Source organism: Nomascus leucogenys, chromosome 7b (genome assembly GCF_006542625.1).
Source record: "Nomascus leucogenys isolate Asia chromosome 7b, Asia_NLE_v1, whole genome shotgun sequence".
Taxonomy (NCBI): domain Eukaryota; kingdom Metazoa; phylum Chordata; class Mammalia; order Primates; family Hylobatidae; genus Nomascus; species Nomascus leucogenys.
The window spans coordinates 65682370-65703249 of NC_044387.1; the positions used below are offsets into that span (position 1 = coordinate 65682370).

Below are 20880 nucleotides of genomic sequence, written 5' to 3' on the forward strand. Positions count from 1 at the left end.
ATCCAGAAGATCTAGAACAAGCTTGTCTAATTCGCAGGCCACAGGCTGCATATGGCCCAGGATGGCTTTGATGCGGCTCCATAAAAATTTGTAAACTTTCTTAAAACATGAAAAGAGATTTTTTGCATTTTTTTTTTTTTTTTTTGAGATGAGTCTCACTCTATCGCCCAGGCTGGAGCATTATCTTCATAATCCTCAGCTACCAAGTTTTCCCATACCTAATAAGACAGCCAGCTGGCATATGAAAAATACATAAGGAGAATAAAAGTAGAAAACATACTAATTTTCTCAACATCCTTCCAATACCTCCTGATTTTAGGAGTCTCTTAGCAAACTATTAATAGTAGAAGATAAGAGACTAGATAGTATATGTGATCATTAGTCTTCCTCCTTTTTTCTTTAAAGCAAACTTAATAAATAAGCAGTCAGTAAGAAGTAACATTATTAAGAAACTCACTCAAAACCGCTCAACTACATGGAAACTGAACAACCTGCTCCTGAATGACTATTGCTTACATAATGAAATGAAGGCAGAAATAAAGATGTTCTTTGAAACCAACGCGAACAAAGACACAACATACCAGAATCTCTGGGACACATTCAAAGTAGTGTGTAGAGGGAAATTTATAGCACTAAATGCCCACAAGAGAAAGTAGGAAAGATCCAAAATTGACACCCTAACATCACAATTAGAAGAACTAGAAAAGCAAGAGCAAACACATTCAAAAGCTAGCAGAAGGCTAGAAATAACTAAAATCAGAGCAGAACTGAAGGAAATAGAGACACAAAAAACCCTTCAAAAAATCAATGAATCCAGGAGCTGGTTTTTTGAAAAGATCAACAAAATTGATAGACCACTAGCAAGACTAGTAAAGAGGAAAAGAGAGAAGAATCAAATAGATGCAATAAAAAATGAAAAGGGGGATATCACCACTGATCCCACAGAAATACAATCTACCATCAGAGAATACTACAAACACCTCTATGCAAATAAACTAGAAAATCTAGAAGAAATGGATAAATTCCTCGACAAATACACCCTCCCAAGACTAAACCAGGAAGAAGTTGAATCTCTGAATAGAACAATAACAGGCTCTGAAACTGTGGCAATAATCAATTGCTTACCAACCCAAAAGAGTCCAGGACCTGATGGATTCACAGCGAATTCTACCAGAGGTACAAGGAGGAACTGGTACCATTCCTTCTGAAACTATTCCAATCAATAGAAAAAGAGGGAATCCTCCCTAACACATTTTATGAAGCCAGCATCGCCCTGATACCAAAGCCTGGCAGAGACATAACCAAAAAAGAGAATTTCAGACCAATATCCTTGATGAACATTGATGCAAAAATCCTCAATAAAATACTGGCAAACCGAATCCAGCAGCACATCAAAAAGCTTATACACCATGATCAAGTGGGCTTCATCCCTGGGATGCAAGGCTGGTTCAACATACGCAAATCAATAAATGTAATCCAGCATATAAACAGAACCAAAGACAAAAACCACATGATTATCTCAACAGACGCAGAAAAGGCCTTTGACAAAATTCAACAACTCTTCATGCTAAAAACTCTCAATAAATTAGGTATTGATGGGACGTATCTCAAAATAATAAGAGCTATCTATGACAAACCCACAGCCAATATCATACTGAATGGGCAAAAACTTCCTGAACTTTTAAAAAAAATTAGATTTCTTTTATCTCTAAGACTAAGACCCTGTTGTTTACATGACTGTTTTCCTTACCAGACTAAAGGAAAACATCAGTGCCTAGTGTATATTTCTATTCTTATTTCCTTCATTCTTTCCATTTCCTTTAGTCCTTATTCTTGGTCTTCTCCTTCAATCCTCTCTTCTACCCTACCCAGCATCTGAGAAGTATAATGTGCTTAATTTGGTGATTCCAAATAAGTTTTGGCTACAGACTTTTTGGTGATCCTACAGATCACCTATCACCTATCACCTTTTTACTTCAAAGACAACAAAATGAAAGTAATGATACAATTCTTCCCAGAACTTACAGGAAGAAGAGCAGAGTTTTTAATGAGTGAAAAAGTGAAACCATTTTCTATGGTATCCAAATAAATTAGTATTCTCTGCCAGAATAAAGCAAACACACTATTTTTTAAATAATATTCACTATTTAATACTTTAGTGTACCCAGCAATGCATGAACCACAGAGAGCAATCTTTTCCAAACAAGAGTGAATCTAGGTAAATTCTGGGGCTAAATAACCATCCCCCCCAAAAAAGTAATACATCTGGAGAAAACAGAATACAAAATCAAATCTACTCATTTTAAACCATGGAAAAAAACACATTTCCACGTATTTCTTTAAAATCTTTTAATATATATAAAAAATTTCACATACTTTTATGATTTTATGGGATATATGACTGCCCAGGGAATGCTACAATGTCAGACATGAATTTGAAAATAACTCTTCCATAAGTACTGCTAGAACTGAGATGTACAGGAGATTATACAGGCAATCTTCACATAGTATCATTAGGATACAGACAACCCTAGGGCTGTAAGTATTCCGTGAAGGTAAATATGAGACAATTAATTATACTCCCCATATTAGATTGGTTCTCATCAGACACCTAACACTAAGCTTATTTGACACTGTTTTTAAAAAGATCCAGTATTAAAAGAATAACCTTCCTCTGGGTAGAAAAAATAGTAATTTTGACCTATTAAAGATGATATATATTGATAAAACACAGTCTTGTTCCCAAATATGCAATAAATCATTAATGTATGCACACTAATGAAATAATCACCTAGCTATTATAATTGTGTATATACTGAAATTTTCAGTTCAACTCTTTTATTTTGATACAAGGGAAAATAAAATGATTGGCTTCAAATCCATTTTTAGTAATGTAAAATATGTGAGCTTTATTACAAGTTAAAGAAAATAAAGATAATATGACCCCAAATTTATTTGTCAAAGCCACAATAAAATATTTTTAAACATATACAAAATTACAAATAACTGATGCTTTGTTCAATAAAGGTACCTGATATATTATTTAAATATAGGATAAAACAAAGATACGTTTAATGATTTTCATCTCATTTTAAAGTCACCTTATTGAACGATACATCATGAAATCTATAGTTGTACATCTAGGAAATTTACCAATAGAGCTCTCTTCTACCGGTGTGTATATTTTAATTTGTCTCATATGGGTGTCTCTTCCATTTTGGTGATTGGCTAGAACAGCAATCTGTATCATGAATGTACGAGTTGGCTTCTTATGATTGTCAGTTAAGGGAACATGAATCCAGCCACTTGGTTCCACCAATTCAAGTTGCTGCCAAGGGAAAAAAAATCAGATTATGCTTTTATTCAACGAATATAATTTATAATAATGAATGCATTTGATAATAAAATTAACTTATAATTAACATTTTGCTCAACAAAAGAATGACAATATGATGATAATCATTACCAGTTATTGGTCACTTTTACCATGGTCTTCTTACAGTTGCTAAGCACTTTACATGTACCATCTTAGTAGACAAAATAAAAATAGATGTGCTTCGTGTTTACAGAACTCGTAAAATTTATACAACTTGTACTCTCTGCTAGAATAAAACAAACATACTAGAAAGCACATGTCTCACAACTTTTAAAAATATGTGAAACACAGATGGCTGACTAGACACAAGTAGTATGTGCCTTCTCCACGAAGAGGAACCAGAATAGTAAGTAGATACTCGTATTTTGAACAGATAATCTAGGAAAGAAGGCTAGGATTCATCAGGGAAGAGATGGGAAGTACCAGAAGTAATTAAGGACAGGGTTCGAGGTAGCTTGCCCAGGCAGGGAACTTACTCACAGCCAGGAGAGGCTCCTGGATGTGGGGAAACAATATGAGAGATATGGAGATACTCCCAGGGCTCTACACTCTGAAACAGGCTTATAGGATCTTAGTGATGAGAGAAACCCTCTACCAACTAGGGCCTTGGGCCTGACATAATGAGTTGTCTACAGACTGTAAAAAGACGTTACTCCATAAAGGAAACTCAGAATCCCACGGGCATCCCACATATCCATGAGCAACCTCGGCTGGGTGCCACTTGGGGAATCTAGATACTGGAGATCTAGAGACATGGCTGCTGCTGCTGTGCTGGTCTAAGGAGGGAGAAGGGAGACTTGGCGCTCCCATGCACTCCTGGGAAGGTCCCGACTAACCTGCTGCAGGCTGTTGTTGAGACAGACATGAGAAGACCACACTCCCCACAGCTTCTTGCCCATGCTACTTGCCTGGGAGGAACCCACCCTCTCTAGTTCCATCATCAAAGACGAAAAGTAGATAAAACCATAAAGATGGGGAGAAACCAGAGCAGAAAAGCTGTAAATTCTAAAAATCAGAGCACCTCTTCTCCTGCAAAGAAATGCAGCTCCTCGCAAGCAACGGAACAAAGCTGGACGGAGAATGACTTTGACGAGCTGAGAGAAGAAGGCTTCAGATGACCAGAAATAACAAACTTCCCCAAGCTAAAGGAGGATATTCGAACCCATCTCAAAGAAGCTAAAAACCTTGAAAAAAGATTAGACGAATGGTTAACGAGAATAAATAGCATAGAGAAGACCTTAAATGACCTCGTGAAGCTGCAAACCATGGCATGAGAACTATGTGACACATGCACAAGCTTCAATAGCTGATTCGATCAAGTGGAAGAAAGGGTAACAGTGATGGAAGATCAAATGAATGAAATGAAGTGAGAAGAGAAATTTAGAGAAAAAAGAGTAAAAAGAAATGAACAAACCCTCCAAGAAATATGAGACTATGTGAAAAGACCAAATCTACATCTGATTGGTATACCTGAAACTGATGGGCACAATGGAACCAAGGTGGAAAACACTCTTCAGGATATTACCCAGAAGAACTTACCCAATCTACAAGGCAGGCCAACATATAAATTCAGGAAACACAGAGAATGACACAAAGATACTCCTCGAGAAGAGCAACTCCAAGACACATAACTGCCAGATTCACCAAGGTTGAAATGAAGGAAAAATATTAAGGGCAGCCAGAGAGAAAGGTCGGGTTACCCACAAAGGGAAGCCCATCAGACTAACAGCAGATCTCTCAGCAGAAACTCTACAAGCCAGAAGAGAGGGGGGCCAATATTCAACATTCTTAAAGAAAAGAATTTTCAACCCAGAATTTCATATCCAGCCAAACTAAGCTTCGTAAGTGAAGGAGAAATAAAATCCTTTACTGAAAAGCAAATGCTGAGAGATTTTGTCACCAGGCCTGCCTTACAAGAGCCCCTGAAGGAAGCACTAAATATGGAAAGGAACAACCAGTACCAGCCACTGCAAAAACAGGCCAAATTGTAAAGACCATCGATGCTAGGAAGAAACTGCATCAACTAACGAGCAAAATAACCAGTTAACATCATAATGACAGGATCAAATTCACACATAACAATTTTAATCTTAAATATAAATGGACTAAATGCTCCAATTGAAAGACACAGACTGGCAAATTAGATAAAGAGTCAAGACCCATCAGTGTGCTGCATTCAGGAGATCCATCTCACGTGCAGAGGCACACAGCCTCAAAATAAAGGGATGGAGGAAGATCTACAAAGCAAACGGAAAACAAAAAAAAGCAGGGGTTACAATCCTAGTCTCTAATAAAACAGACTCTAAACCAACAAAGATCAAAAGAGACAAAGAAGGCCATTACATAATAGTAAAGGGATCAATTCAACAAGAAGAGTTAACTATCCTAAATATATATGCACCCACTACAGGGGCACCCAGATTCATAAAGCAAGTCCTTAGAGACCTACAAAGACACTTAGACTACCACACAATAATAATGGGAGACTTTAACACCCCACTGTCAACATTAGACAGATCAATGAGACAAAGTTAACAAGGATATCCAGGAATTGAACTCAGCTCTGCACCAAGCGGACGTAATAGACATCAACAGAACTCTCCACCCCAAATCAACAGAATATACATACTTATCAGCACCATATCCCACTTATTCCAAAATTGACCACATAGTGGGAAGTAAAGCACTCCTCAGCAAATACAAAAGAACAGAAATTATCACAAACTGTCTCTCAGACCACAGTGCAATCAAATTCACAAACAGTCTCTCAGACAACAGTGCAATCAAATTAAAACTCAGTATTAAGAAGGCCGGGCGTGGTGGCTCACGCTTGTAATCCCAGCACTTTGAGAGGCCGAGGTGGGCGGATCACGAGGTCAGGAGATCGAGACCGTGGTGAAACCCCGTCTCTACTAAAAAATACAAAAAATTAGCCGGGCGTGGTGGCGGGCGCCTGTAGTCCCAGCTACTCGGAGAGGCTGAGGCAGGAGAATGTCGTGAACCAGGGAGGCGGAGCTTGCAGTGAGCCGAGATTGCGCCACTGCACTCCAGCCTGGGCAACAGAGTGAGACTCCGTCTCAAGAAAAAAAAAAACAAAAAAAAAAAAACTCAGTATTAAGAAACTCACTCAAAACCGATCAACTACATGGAAACTGAACAACCTGTTCCTGAATGACTACTGGATACATAACAAAATGAAGGCAGAAATAAAGATGTTCTTTGAAACTAATGAGAACAAAGACACAACACACCAGAATCTCGGACACATTCAAAGCAGTGTGTCAAGGGAAATTTATAGCACTAAATGCCCACAAGAGAAAGCAGGAAAGATCTAAAATTGACACACTAACACCACCATTAAAAGAACTAGAGAAGCAAGAGCAAACACATTCAAAAGCCAGCAGAAGGCAAAAAATAACTAAGATCAGAGCAGGACTGAAGGAGATAGAGACACAAAAAACCTTCAAAAATCAATGAATACAGGAGCTGGTTTTTTGAAAAGATCAACAAAATTCATAGACCGCTAGCAAGACAAATAAAGAAGAAAAGAGAAAAGAATCAAATAGATGCAATAAAAAATGATAAGGCAATAATATCACCACTGATCCCAAAGAAATACAAACTACCACCAGAGAATACTATAAACACCTCTACACAAATAAACTAGAAAATCCACAAGAAATGGATAAATTCCTGGACATATACACCCTCCCAAGACTAAGCCAGGAAGAAGTTGAATCCCTGAATAGACAAATAACAGGCTCTGAAATTGAGGCAATAATTAACAGCCTACCAACCAAAAAAAGTCCAGGACCAGATGGATTCACAGACGAATTCTACCAGAGGTACAAAGAGGAGCTGGTACCATTCCTTCTGAAACTATTTCAATCAACAGAAAAAGAGGGAATCCTCCCTAACTCATTTTATGAGGCCAGCATCATCCTGATACCAAAGCCTGGCAGAGACACAACCAAAAAAGAGAATTTTAGACCAATAATCCTGATGAACATTGGTGCAAAAATCCTCAATAAAATACTGGCAAACCGAATCCAGCAGCACATCAAAAAGCGTATCCACCATGAACAAGTCAGCTTCATCCCTGGGATGCAAGGCTGGTTCAACATACGAAAATCAATAAATTTAATCCATCATATAAACAGAACCAAAGACAAAAGCCACATGATTATCTCAATAGATGCAGAAAAGGCCTTTGACAAAATTCAACAACTCTTCATGCTAAAAACTCTCAATAAACTGAGTATTGATGAGATATATCTCACAATAGTAAGAGCTATTTATGACAAACCCATAGCCAATATCATACTGAATGGGCAAAACCTGGAAGCATTCCCTTTGAAAACTGGCACAAGACAGGGATGCCCCTCTCTCACCACTCCTATTCAACATAGTGTTGGAAGTTCTGGCCAGGGCAATCAGGCAGGAGAAAGAAATAAAGGGTATTCAATTAGGAAAAGAGGAAGTCAAATTGTCCCTGCTTGCAGATGACATGATTGTATATTTAGAAAACCCCATTGTCTCAGCCCAAAATCTCCTAAAGCTGATAAGCAACTTCAGCAGAGTTTCAGGCTACAAAATCAATGTGCAAAAATCACAAGCATTCCTCTACACCAATAACAGACAAACAGAGAGCCAAATCTAGAGTGAACCCCCACTCACAATTGCTTCAAAGAAAATAAAATACCTAGGAATCCAACTTACAAGGGATGTGAAGGACCTCTTCAAGGAGAACTACAAACCACTCCTCAATGAAATAAAAGAGGACACAAACAAATGGAAGAACATTCCATGCTCATGGATAGGAAGAATCAGTATTGTGAAAATGGCCATACTGCCCAAGGTAATTTACAGATTCAATGTCATCCCCATCAAGCTACCAATGACTCTCTTCACAGAATTGGAAAAAACTACTTTAAAATATGGAACCAAAAAAGAGCCCACATTGCCATGTCAATCCTAAGCAAAAAGAACAAAGCTGGAGGCATCATGCTACCTCACTTCAAACTATACTACAAGGCCACGGTAACCAAAACAGCATGGTACTGATACCAAAACAGAGATATAGACCAATGGAACAGAACAGAGCCCTCAGAAATACCACACATCTACAACCATCTGATGTTTGACAAACCTGACAAAAACAAGAAATGGGGAAAGGATTCCCTATTTAATAAATGGTGCTGGGAAAACTGGCTAGACATATGTAGAAAGCTGAAACTGGATCCCTTCCTTACATCTTATACAAAAATTAATTCAAGATGGATTAAATACTTAAATGTTTGACCTAAAACCATAAAAACCCTAGAAGAAAACCTAGGCAATACCATTCAGGACATAGGCATGGCCAAGGACTTCATGACTAAAACACCAAAAGCAATGGCAACAAAAGCCAAAATTGACAAATGGGATCTAATTAAACTAAAGAGCTTCTGCACAGCAAAAGAAACTACCATTGGAGTGAAAAGGCAAAACAGGCAACCTAAAGAATGACAGAAAAGCAATCTACCCATCTGAAGAGAGCTAATATCGAGAATCTAAAAAGAACTTAAACAAATTTACAAGAAAAAAAACATCAAAAAGTGGGCGAAGGATATGAACAGACACTTCTCAAAAGAAGACTTTTTTTTTTTTTGCACACAAAACAATAAACATTTTCTAAAAGTACATATGAACAAAAAGATGCACATCAAACATATTAGGAAGGTTGCACATGGAAAGACGGGGAATAGAAATGGGGGGTGGGAATTAAAGAAAATAAATGAGAGAGGGACTTTGTATGGATCAATGATAATAATTCAATCCTCTATTTGACAAAGAAGAAGGAGAAGGAAGAGGAAGAAAAAGAAAGTGGGATAAAAAATCAGAAAGGGAGGAAAATAGAAAAAATCAGAGTATGACTCCAGGGTAGACCTGTTTTGTTGTTGCTTGGTTGGTTGGTTGGTTTGTCAGTTGTATTTTTCATATGTTTCGCCATGTTGGCCAGGCTGGTCTCGAGCTCCTAGCCTCAAGTGATCGACCCGCCTCAGCCTCCCAGAGTACTGGGACTACAGGCATGAGCCACCACATCCAGCCCCCACATTGCTTCTGGCCTCTGTGGTAGACCTCCCAGATGGGGCGGCCAGGCAGAGGCGCTCGCCACATCCCAGACGGGGCGGCCAGGCAGAGGTGCTCCTCACTTCCCAGACGATGGGTGGCCGGGCAGAGGTGCTCCTCACTTACTAGACGGGGCGGCCGGGCAGAGGGGCTCCTCACTTCCCAGACGGGGCGGCCGGGCAGAGGCGCTCCTCACATCCCAGACGATGGGTGGCCGGGCAGAGGCGCCCCTCACCTCCCGGACGGGGCGGCCGGGCAGAGGCGCCCCTCACCTCCCGGACGGGGCGGCCGGGCCGAGGCGCCCCTCACCTCCCGGACGGGGCGGCCGGGCAGAGGCGCCCCTCACTTCCCGGACGGGGCGGCCGGGCCGAGGCGCCCCTCACTTCCCGGACGGGGCGGCCGGGCCGAGGCGCCCCTCACTTCCCGGACGGGGCGGCCGGGCCGAGGCGCCCCTCACTTCCCGGACGGGGCGGCCGGGCCGAGGCGCCCCTCACTTCCCGGACGGGGCGGCCGGGCCGAGGCGCCCCTCACTTCCCGGACGGGGCGGCCGGGCCGAGGCGCCCCTCACTTCCCGGACGGGGCGGCCGGGCCGAGGCGCCCCTCACTTCCCGGACGGGGCGGCCGGGCCGAGGCGCCCCTCACTTCCCGGACGGGGCGGCCGGGCCGAGGCGCCCCTCACTTCCCGGACGGGGCGGCCGCGCAGAGGCGCTCCTCACATCCCGGAAGGGGCGGCCGCGCAGAGGCGCTCCTCACATCCCGGAAGCGGCGGCCGGGCAGAGGCGCTCCTCACATCCCAGACGGGGCGGTCGGGCAGAGGCGCTCCTCACATCCCAGACGGGGCGGCCGCGCAGAGGCGCTCCTCACTTCCCAGACGGGGCGGCCGGGCAGAGACGCTCCTCACTTCCCAGATGGGGTGGCCGCGCAGAGGGGCCCCTCACTTCCCAGACAGGGCGGCCGGGCAGAGTTGCTCCTCACATCCCAGACGATGGGCGGCCGGGCAGAGGCGCTCCTCACATCCCAGATGATGGGCGGCCGGGCAGATACGTTCCTCACTTCCTAGACGGGGTGGCAGCTGGGCAGAGGCACTCCTCACCTCCCAGACGGGGCGGCCGGGCAGTGGAGCTCCTCATAACCCAGACGATGGGCGGCAAGGCAGAGACGCTCCCCACCTCCCAGACGGGGCAGCGGCTGGGCAGAGGCTGCAATCCCAGCACCCTGGGAGGCCAAGGCAGGCGGCTGGGAGGCGGAGGCTGCAGCGAGCCAAGACCACGCCACCGCACTCCAGCCCGGGCAACACCGAGCACCGAATGAGCGAGCCTCCGTCTGCAGTCCCAGCACCTCGGGAGGCCGAGGCAGGCAGAGCACTGGAGGTCAGGAGCTGAAGACCAGCCTGGCCGAAATGGCGAAACGGCGCCTCCAGCCAAAGGAGAAAAACCAGGGAGGAGTGGTGGCTCGCGGTGGCAATCCCAGGCAGCCCGCAGGCCAGGGTAGGAGAATCATGGGAGCCAGATGCAGGGAGTCTGCAGCGAGCCGAGTTTACTGCAGCCTGGGCCACAGAGGGAAGGAAGGAAGGGAGAAAAGGAAGGAAGGAAGGAAGGAAGGAAGGAAGGAGGGAGGAAGGAAGGAAGGAAGGAAGGAAGAGGAAAGAAAGAAGAAGGAAGAAGGAAAGAAGGAAGGAAGGAAGGAAGGAAGGAAGGAAGGAAGGAAGGAAGGCAGGCAGGCAGGCAGGCAGGCAGGCAGGCAGGCAGGCAGGCAAAAGAAGACATTTATACAGCCAACAGACACATTAAAACATGCTCATCATCACTGGTCATCAGAGAAATGCAAATCAAAACCACAATGAGATACCGTCTCACATCAGTTAGAATGGCGATCATTAAAAAGTCAGGAAACAACAGGTGCTGGAGAGGATGTGGAGAAACAGGAACACTTTTACACTGTTGGGAGTGTAAATTAGTTCAACCATTGTGGAAGACAATGGCGACTACTCAGAGATCTAGAACTAGAAATACTATTTGACCCAGCATTCCCATTACTGGGTATATACCCAAAGGATTATAAATCATGCTACTATAAAGACACATGCACACGTTTATTGTGGCACTATTCACAATAGCGAAGACTTGGAACCAACCCAACTGTCCATCAGTGATAGACTAGATTAAGAAAATGTGGCACATACCAACCCAAATGTCCAACAACGATAGACTGGATTACGAAAATGTGGCACATATACACCATGGAATACTATGCAGCCATAAAAAAGGATAAGTTCATGTCCTTTGCAGGGACATGGATGAAGCTGGAAACCATCATTCTAAGCCAACTGTCGCAAGGACAGAAAACCAAACACCACATGTTCTCACTCATAAATGGGAATTGAACAATGAGAACACTTGGACACAGGGCCCACCCTGGCGCCTGTCGTAGGGTGGGGGGCAGGGGGAGGGATAGCATTAGGAGAAATACCTAATAAAAATGATGAGTTAATGGGTGCAGCAAACCAACATGGTACATGTATACCTATGTAATAAACCTGCATATTGTATACATGTACCCTAGAACTTAAAGTATAATAAATGAATGATAGAAAGAAAGAAGGAAGGGGGGGGGGAGGGAGGGAAAGAAAAAAGAAAAGAAAAGAAAGGAAATTAATTCTGACATGTGCTACAACATGGATGAACCTTGAGGACATTATTCTAAGTGAAATACACCAGCCACAAATGACAAATACTGCATGATTTTGCTTAGATGAGGTACTTAAGAGTAGTCAAAAATCATAGACACAGAAAGTAGAATAGTGGTTGCCAAGGGGAAAGAGAAATTGAAAATTATTGTTTACATGGTAGAGAGTTAAAGTTTTACAAAATGAAAAGAGTTTTGAAGATGTATAGTTCTTAAATACTGTAAGATTAAATACTATTGTACTAACATAAGAGAAATTATGTAATGGGTCACAAAATCAGCACTACTGCCAACCCAAAGACTACCAGGTCACTTGTGAATAGGAACCGCCCACCACCTTTCCCATCACTCAATACTCTTTCCTTGATATCAGCTGCTATGGTATGAAACCTACAATGGTGTAAACAGGATCCATTAGAGTTTCTCTATGAAGACATCAACATCTCTCAGTCTGGCTTCTGGATCTTCTGCTTCCTATTAGCAACCTTTAAGTCACTATCTACTCTGGTTATGACTTAACTTAAGAGCAGATGTAACCCGCTAGGCATGCACTGATTTACAGTGTTAACTGCAGCATAAACAAAGCTTACATTTAAAAAAAAGGAAGTAATTCATCAGTAAAAAATATGTCAAATATTAAGTACAAAACTGTTTACATGTCTTCCTACTGCCATGGAAAATAAATGAAGGAAGGAAAAACTACTTGATAGTTGCTTCAGTAGTTGCTCTTTTCTCCCTACTCTCACTACTTCTCCTTTACTAACCATATCTGTGACTTAATGAAATTCTATAGAATCTTACTAGGAGAACTGTCAACACATGAAGCAGCAGATTCTAGAATTTTAACCATCCTTTCACTTAGAAAGAAACTGAACAAGTTAACATTAATGATGACCTAGTTCTGGAGAAAAAAGGTCTAATATGATCCAAAAGAAACTTCAGAAGTTCCAAATGTGTTAAAAGGAAGCAGCTACCACAAAAGCAGCTTAAGAAGAAAGACAGATGCCAACTCAAAAGGCTCACTATGGAAAGCAAGCTCTTCTGCCCTAGTGAAGAAGGCGACCAGCTAAGAAGATGACTTTGAAAGTCAAAATCGGTCCCCCTGCTACACATGGTCAAATCATTCATTTTGGACTAGAAAATCGGAAAAGTTTCTATACAGAGAAACTGCTCCAGAAGTTGTTCCTGGAGAGTTAAGATTATATAGCTTAACTAGTCTTCAACTAACTTATTTTTTTAAAAAGACGCATAACAAAAGAAGAACAACTAGATAGTGTTCTACTAATGTGCATGACAATTCTGAATAAATTTGAAGTCAATGTCAATTAAAAAGAATAATTTTATCAAAAGCCCAAGATAGTAAACACATTTTAAGAAGAAATTACAGAAAATCTTTGGACTGAAAAAAGCAAAACTATTTCCAGATTAATCATATTTAACTATCATTAAAAAGTTACATACATACGTACATAATAAAAATTTTTAAAACTTACAAAATTATATACATAATATTCTTTATTTTTGTTGTAAAAGGTTAAATATCTTTTTCTAACTTTTATTTTAGGTTCAGAGGCACATGTGCAGGTTTATTATAAAGGTAAATTGCATATCATGAGGATTTGATATAAAGATTATTTAGTCACCCAGGTAATAGGCATAATACCCGATAGGTAGTTTTCCATCCCCACCCTCCTCCCATCTTCCACCCTCAAGAAAGTCCCAGCCACTATTGTTCCCTTCTTTGTGTCCATGTGTATTCAATGTTTAGCTCCCACTTAAAAGTAAGATCATGCAGTATATGGTTTTCTGTTCCTGTGTTAGTTTGCTTAGGATACTGGCATCCAGCTCCATCCATGTTGCTGTAAAGGGCATGATCTCATTCTCTTTTATGGCTGCACAGTATTCCATTATGTGAAATTTAGAATTCCAAAATGTGATATATGTACATTTTAAAAATCTACTCTACTACTGATGGGCTTTTAGGTTGATTCCATGTCTTTGCTATTAGCTGCAATGAACATACATGTGCATATGTCTTTATGGTAGAAAGATTTAAATTCCCTTGGGTAAATACCGAATAATGGAATTTGTGGGTGAAATGGTAATTCCATTTTTAATCTCTTTGAGAAACTGCTAAACAAACTGCTTTCCACAATGGCTGAACTAATTTACATTCCCAACAGCAGTGTTACTGATTTTTGTATACAGTGTAAGGAAGGGATCCAGTTTCAATCTTCTGCCTTTGGTTAGCCAGGTATCCCAGCACCATTTATTGAAAAGGGAGTCCTTCCCCCATTGCTTGTTTTTGTCGACTTTGTCGAAGATCAAATGGTTGCAGGTGTGCATCATTTCTGTGCTCTCTATTCTGTTCCATTGGTCTATGTGTCTGTTTTTGTATCACTATCATGCTGTTTTGTTAATGTAGCCTTATACTACAGTTTCAAGTCAGGTAATATGATGCTTCTAGCTTTGTTCTTTTTGCGTAAGATCACCTTGGCTATTTAAGCTCTTTTTTGGTTCCATATGAATTTCAAGACAGGTTTTTCCAATTCTGTGAACAATGTCATTGGTAATTTGATAGTTATAGCACTGAATCTGTAAATAGCTTTGGGCAGTATGGCCTTTTAACAATATTCAGTCTTCCTATCTATGAGCCTGGAAGGTTTTTCTCATGTGTTTGTATCATCTCTGATTTTTTTTTTTTTTTGAGTAGTGTCTTGAAATTCTCATTTCCGCTTCTTGGTTACATGTATTCCTAGGCAGGTTTTTCTCTCTGTGGCTACTGTGAATAGAACTGCATTCTTGATGTGACTCTCAGCTTGGATGTTGTTGGACTATAGGTATGCTACTGAGTTTTGTACACTGGTTTTGTATCCTGAAACTTTGTTGAAATCATTTATCAGATCAAGGAGCTTTGATACAGAGTAACTACGGTGTTTTTGTAGGTCTAGCATCATATCATCTGCAAACAGTATTAGTTTGAGTTCTGATCTTCCTATTTGGATGCCTTTATTTCTCTTGCCTGATTGCTCTGGCTAGAACTTCCAGGACTATGCTGAATAGCAGTAGTGAGTGAGGGCATCCTTGTTTCATTCCAGTTTTCAAGAGGAATGCTTCCAGCTTTTGCCCATGCAGTATGATGTTGGCTGTGGGTTTGTCAAAGATGTCTCCTATTATTTTGAAGTATGTTCCTTCAATGCTTGATTTGTTGAAGGTTTTTATCATGAAAGGATGTTGAATTTTATTAAAAGCCTTTTCTGCATCTATTGAAGTGACCACATGCTTTTTGTTTTCAGTTCTGTTTATATGGTGAATTACATTTATTGATTTGCATGTGTTGAACCAACTTTGTATTCCAGGGATGAAGCCTACTTGATGATGGTGAATTAGCTTTTTGATGTGTTGCTGGATTCAGTTTGCTAGTATTTTGTTGAAGATTTTTGCATCTATGCTCATGAAGGATATTGGCCTGAAGTTTTCTTTTTTGTTGTTGTTGTGTCTCTGCCAGGTTTTGGTGACAGGATGCTGTTGGCCTCACAGAACGAATTAGGGAAGAGTTCCTCTTCCTCAAAGTTTCAATAGGATTAGTAACCAGCTCTTCCTTACACAACCAGTAGAATTTGGCTATGGATATGTGTGGTTCTGGGCTTTTCCTGGTTGGGAAAATCATTACTGATCTGTTTAGGGATTCAATCTCTTCCTTGTTCAATCTTCAGAGATTATATTTCCAAGAATGTATCCATTTCTTTTTCCTTTTCTTTTTTGGAAACAAGGTCTGGCTGTAATGCCCAGGCTTGAGTGTGGTGGCACCATTTTTGGCTCACTGCAAACTCTGCCTCTCAGACTCTAGCCATCCTCCTACCTCAGTCTCCCATGCAGCTAGGATTACAGGCGTGAACCACCATACCTGGCTAAAAAGAATGTATCTGCTTCTAGGTTTTCTAGCTTATGTGCAAAGAGGGGTTCATAATAGTCTCTCAGCGATTTTGGATTTCTGTGGGGTCAGTGGTTACATCCCTCTTGTCATTTCTGACTGTATTTTGGATCTTTTCTCTTTTTTTCTTTATTAGTCTAGCTAGCGGTCTATCTTATTCTTTCAAATAACCAGCTCCTAGATTCAATGATCCTTTGTATGGTTTTTCATGTCTCAATTTCCTTCAGTTTAGCTCTGATTTTGGTTACTTCTTGTCTTCTGCTAGCCTTGGGGTTGGTTTGCTCTCGGTTCCCTAGTTCTTTTAGTTATGATGGTAGGTTGTTAAATTGAGATCTAACTTTTTGATGTGGGCATTTAGTGCTATAAAATTCCATCTTGATACTGCTTTGGCTGTGTCCCAGAGATTCTGGTATATTTTATCTTTGTTTTCATTAGTTTCAAATAATTTCTTGATTTCTGCCTTAATTTCATGTGTACCCAGAAGTCACTCAGAAGCAGGTTGTTTCATTCCCATGTAATTGCATGGGTTTCAGTGATTTTCTTAGTATTGATTTCTATCTTTATTGTGTTGTAGTCTAAGAGCATGGTTGGTATAATTTCAGTTTTGAATGTCTTAGGATTGTTTTATACCTGATTGTGTGGTTAATTATATAGTATGTGCCATATGTAGATGAGAAAAACGTATATTCTGCTGTTTTGGGGTGAAGAGTTCTATAGATATCTATTAGGCCCATTTAGTTAAGTGTTGAGGTCAGATCCTGAATATCTGTGTTAGTTTTCTGCCTCAATGATCTAATACTAACAGTGTGGTGTTAAAGTCTCCCCACTATTATTGTGGGGTTTTCTAAGTCTCTTCGTAGGTCTCTAAGAACTTGCTTTATGAATTTGGGTGCTTCTGTGTTGAGTGCATATATATTTAGGGCAGTTAGGTCCTCTTCGTGAATTGAGCTCTTTACCACTGTGTAATGCCATTTTTCGTCTTTTGTGATCTTTGTTGTTTTAAAGGTTGTTTTGTCTGAAATTACAAAAACCCAGCCTTTTTATCTGAAAAATCTGCCAATCAAGTGGAAAAGATAAAGGGAATTTGTTTGGCAAACATAAAGGGATTTGCTGGGGAGATCCCTGTACTTTCAGACTATGGGTGTCACTGCAGGAGATATGGGTCTCCTGAATACATGTCTTCAAATAATGAATAAGAAAGGAACGACAGCAATGAATAAAAGAACGTAGTGCAGTAGAAAGAACATCAGACCAGATGATACAAGAAGACCTAGATTTGAATTTCACTTCTAATCAGGAATTGAAGCAAATTACTTCTGCTAGCTAACCTTTATTTCTCCACCTATTAGGATGAATCGTATCAAATTGCCATTTTTGTGGGTCAAAAATAAAATTAGGATAGTTTTATTTCTGTATAATTGTTATACTTTCCTCATAAAAGATAGTAAGATAACATAAATTTCATTATTGCTAAATCCATGGCATCCTTTTCAGTTTGAACCTTCTTAGCCTTTTTTCTGTCAGCATTTGGTGCGAAATCTCTACAGAAATGTCCTGTCTTGTTGCCTCTGTGATTCCACCTTCTTCAGGTATTTCTCCCACCTCTCTCACTTCTCCCTTGTCTCTGCAGAGACTCCTCTGTATGTTCCTTAAATGTTGCATTCCTCATAGTTCTGTCCTAAAATTAGTACCACCATATGGGGTTTAATGTATATAAATGTCCAGGTCCATCACTTCTGGTACCTCAAGTGGCTATATGCTGATGATATAAAAATATACATCTCCTGGGAGGCGCTGGTCCCAAGATGGACGAATAAGAACAGCTCCAGTCCACAGGTCACAGCATGAGCAATGCAGAAAATGGGTGATTTCTGCATTTCTAACAGAGGTACCGGGTTCACCACAATGGGGCTTGATGGACAGTGGGTGCAACCCACAGAGTGTGAGCCAAAGCAGGGCAGGGCATCGCCTCACCTGGGAAGTGCAAGGGGTCGGGGAATTCCCTTTCTGAGCCAAGGGAGGGCATGACAGACAGTACCTGGAAAATCGGGACACTCCCACCCTAATATTGCGCTTTTCCAACGGACTTAGCAAACGGCACACCAGGAGATTATATCCTGCGCCTGGCTCAGAGGGTCCCATGCCCACAGAGACTCGCTCATTGCTAGCACAGCAGTCTGAGATCGAACTGCAAGGTGGCAGCGAGGCTGAGGGACGGGTGTCCACCATTGCTGAGGCTTGAATAGGTAAACAAAGCGGCTGGGAAGCTCGAACTGGGTGGAGCTCATCGCAGCTCACGGAGGCCTGCCTGCCTCTGTAGACTCCACCTCTGGGGGCAGGGCATAGCTGAACAAAAGGCAGCAGAAACTTCTGCAGACTTAAACGTCCCTGTCTGACAGCTTTGAAGAGAGTAGTGGTTCTCCCAGAATGGAGTTTGAGACCTGAGAACAGACAGAATACCTCCTCAAGTGGGTCCCTGATCCCCGAGTAGCCTAACTGGGAGACCATCCCAGTAGGAGTCGACTGACAAATCATACAGCCGGGTGACCCTCTGAGACGAAGCTTCCAAAGGAAGGATCAGGCAGCAACATTTGCCGTTCTGCAATATTTGTTGTTCTGCAGCCTCCACTGGTGATACCCAGGCAAACAGGGTGTGGAGTGGACCTCCAGCAAACTCCAACAGACCTGCAGCTCAGGGTCCTGACTGTTAGAAACAAAAGTAACAAACAGAAAGGACATCCACACCCAAACCCCATCTGTATGCCACCATCATCAAAGACCAAAGGTAGATAAAACCACAAAGATGGGGAGAAACCAGAGCAGAAAAGCTGAAAATTCTACAAATCAGAGTGCCTCTTCTCCTCCAACAGAATGCAGCTCCTTGCCAGCAAAGGAACAAAGCTGCAGGGAGAATGACTTTGACGAGTTGAGAGAAGAAGGCTTCAGATAACCAGTAATAAAAAAAACTCTCCAAGCTGAACGAGGATGTTCGAACCCATCACAAAGAAGCTAAAAACACTGAAAAAAGATTAGACGAATGGCTAACAAGAATAAACAGCATAGAAAAGACCATAAATGACCTCATGGAGCTGAAAACCACGACACAAGAACGTGGTTCATGTGACGCATGCACAAGCTTCAATAGCCAGTTCGATCAAGTGGAAGAAAGGGTATCAGTGATTGAAGATCAAATGAATGAAATGAAGCAAGAAGTCAACTTTAGAGAAAAAAGAGTAAAAAGAAATGAACAAAGCCTCCAAGAAATATGGGACTATGTGAAAAGACCAAACCTACGTCTGATTGGTGTACCGGAAAGAGACGGGGAGAATGGAACCAAGGTGAAAAACACTCTTCAGGTTATTGCCCAGGAAAACTCCCCAACCTAGCAAGGCAAGCCAACGTTCAAGTTCTCGAAATGCAGAGAACATCACAAAGATACTCCTCAAGATGAGCAACTCCAAGACACACAATTGTCAGATTCACCAAGGTTGAAATGAAGGAAAAAATGTTAAGGGCAGCCAGACAGAAAGGTCGGGTTACCCACAAAAGGAAGCCCATCAGACTAACAGCTGATCTCTCGGTAGAAACTCTACAAGCCAGAAGAGAGTGGGGGCCAATATTCAACGTTCTTAAAGAAAAGAATTTTCAACCAGAATTGTATATCCAGTCAAACTAAGCTTCATAAGTGAAGGAGAAATAAAATACTTCACTGACAAGCAAATGCTGAGAGATTTTGTCACCACCAGGCCTGCCTTACAAGAGCTCCTGAAGGAAGCACACTAAACATGGAAAGGAACAACCAGTACCAGCCACTGCAAAAACATGCCAAATTGTAAAAACCATCAATGCTAGAAAGAAACTGCATCAACTAATGGGAAAAACAACCAGCTAACATCATAATGACAGGATCAGTTCACACATAACAATATTAATCTTCAATGTAAATGAGCTAAATGCCCCAATTAAAAGACACAGACTGGCAAATTGGATAAAGAGTCAAGACCCATCAGTGTGCTTGTATTCAGGAGACCCATCTCATGTGCAAAGACACACATAGGCTCAAAATAAAGGGATGGAGGAAGATCTATCAAGCAGATGGAAAACAAAAAAAAACCAGGGGTTGCAATCCTAGTCTCTGTTAAAACAAACTTTAAACCAACAAAGATCAAAAGAGACAAAAAAGGCCATTACATAATGGTAAAGGGATCAATGCAACAAGAAGAGCTAACTATCCTAAATATATATGCATCCAATACAGGAGCACCCAGATTCATAAAGCAAGCCCTTAGAGACCTACAAAGAGACTTAGACTCCCACACAATAATAATGGGAGACTTTAACACCCCACTGTCAATATTAGAAAGATCTACGAGACAGAAGGTTAACAAGGATATCCAGGATTTGAACTCAGCTATGCACCAAGCAGACCTAATACACATCCACAGAACTCTCCACCCCAAAACAAAAGAATATACATTCTTCTCAGCACCACACACACTTATTCCAAAATTGACCAAACAGTTGGAAGTAACACACCCCTCAGCAAATGTAAAAGAACAGAAATCACAACAAACTCTCTCTCAGACCACAACGCAATCAAATTAGAACTCAGGATTGAGAAACACATTCAAAACCGATCAACTACATGGAAACTGAACAACCTGCTCCTGAATGACTACTAGGTACATAATGAAATGAAGTCAGAAATAAAGATATTCTTTGAAACCAGTGAGAACAAAGACACAACATACCAGAATCTCTGTGACACACTTAA

General features: G+C 41.4%; 1 protein-coding gene across 2 annotated transcripts in view; it reads right to left on the minus strand.

Annotated features, from left to right (window-relative positions):
• Positions 1–2882: 2882 nt before the first annotated feature.
• Positions 2883–20880, minus strand: part of ANAPC10 (anaphase promoting complex subunit 10) — a 95312-nt gene continuing 77314 nt past the window's right edge. For both annotated transcript variants that reach the window (XM_030816195.1, XM_030816194.1), the window contains exon 5: positions 2883–3328. In XM_030816195.1, the coding sequence (XP_030672055.1) occupies positions 3098–3328 (231 nt within the window). In that variant the 3' untranslated portion in view covers positions 2883–3097. The remainder of the gene's footprint in view (positions 3329–20880) is intronic.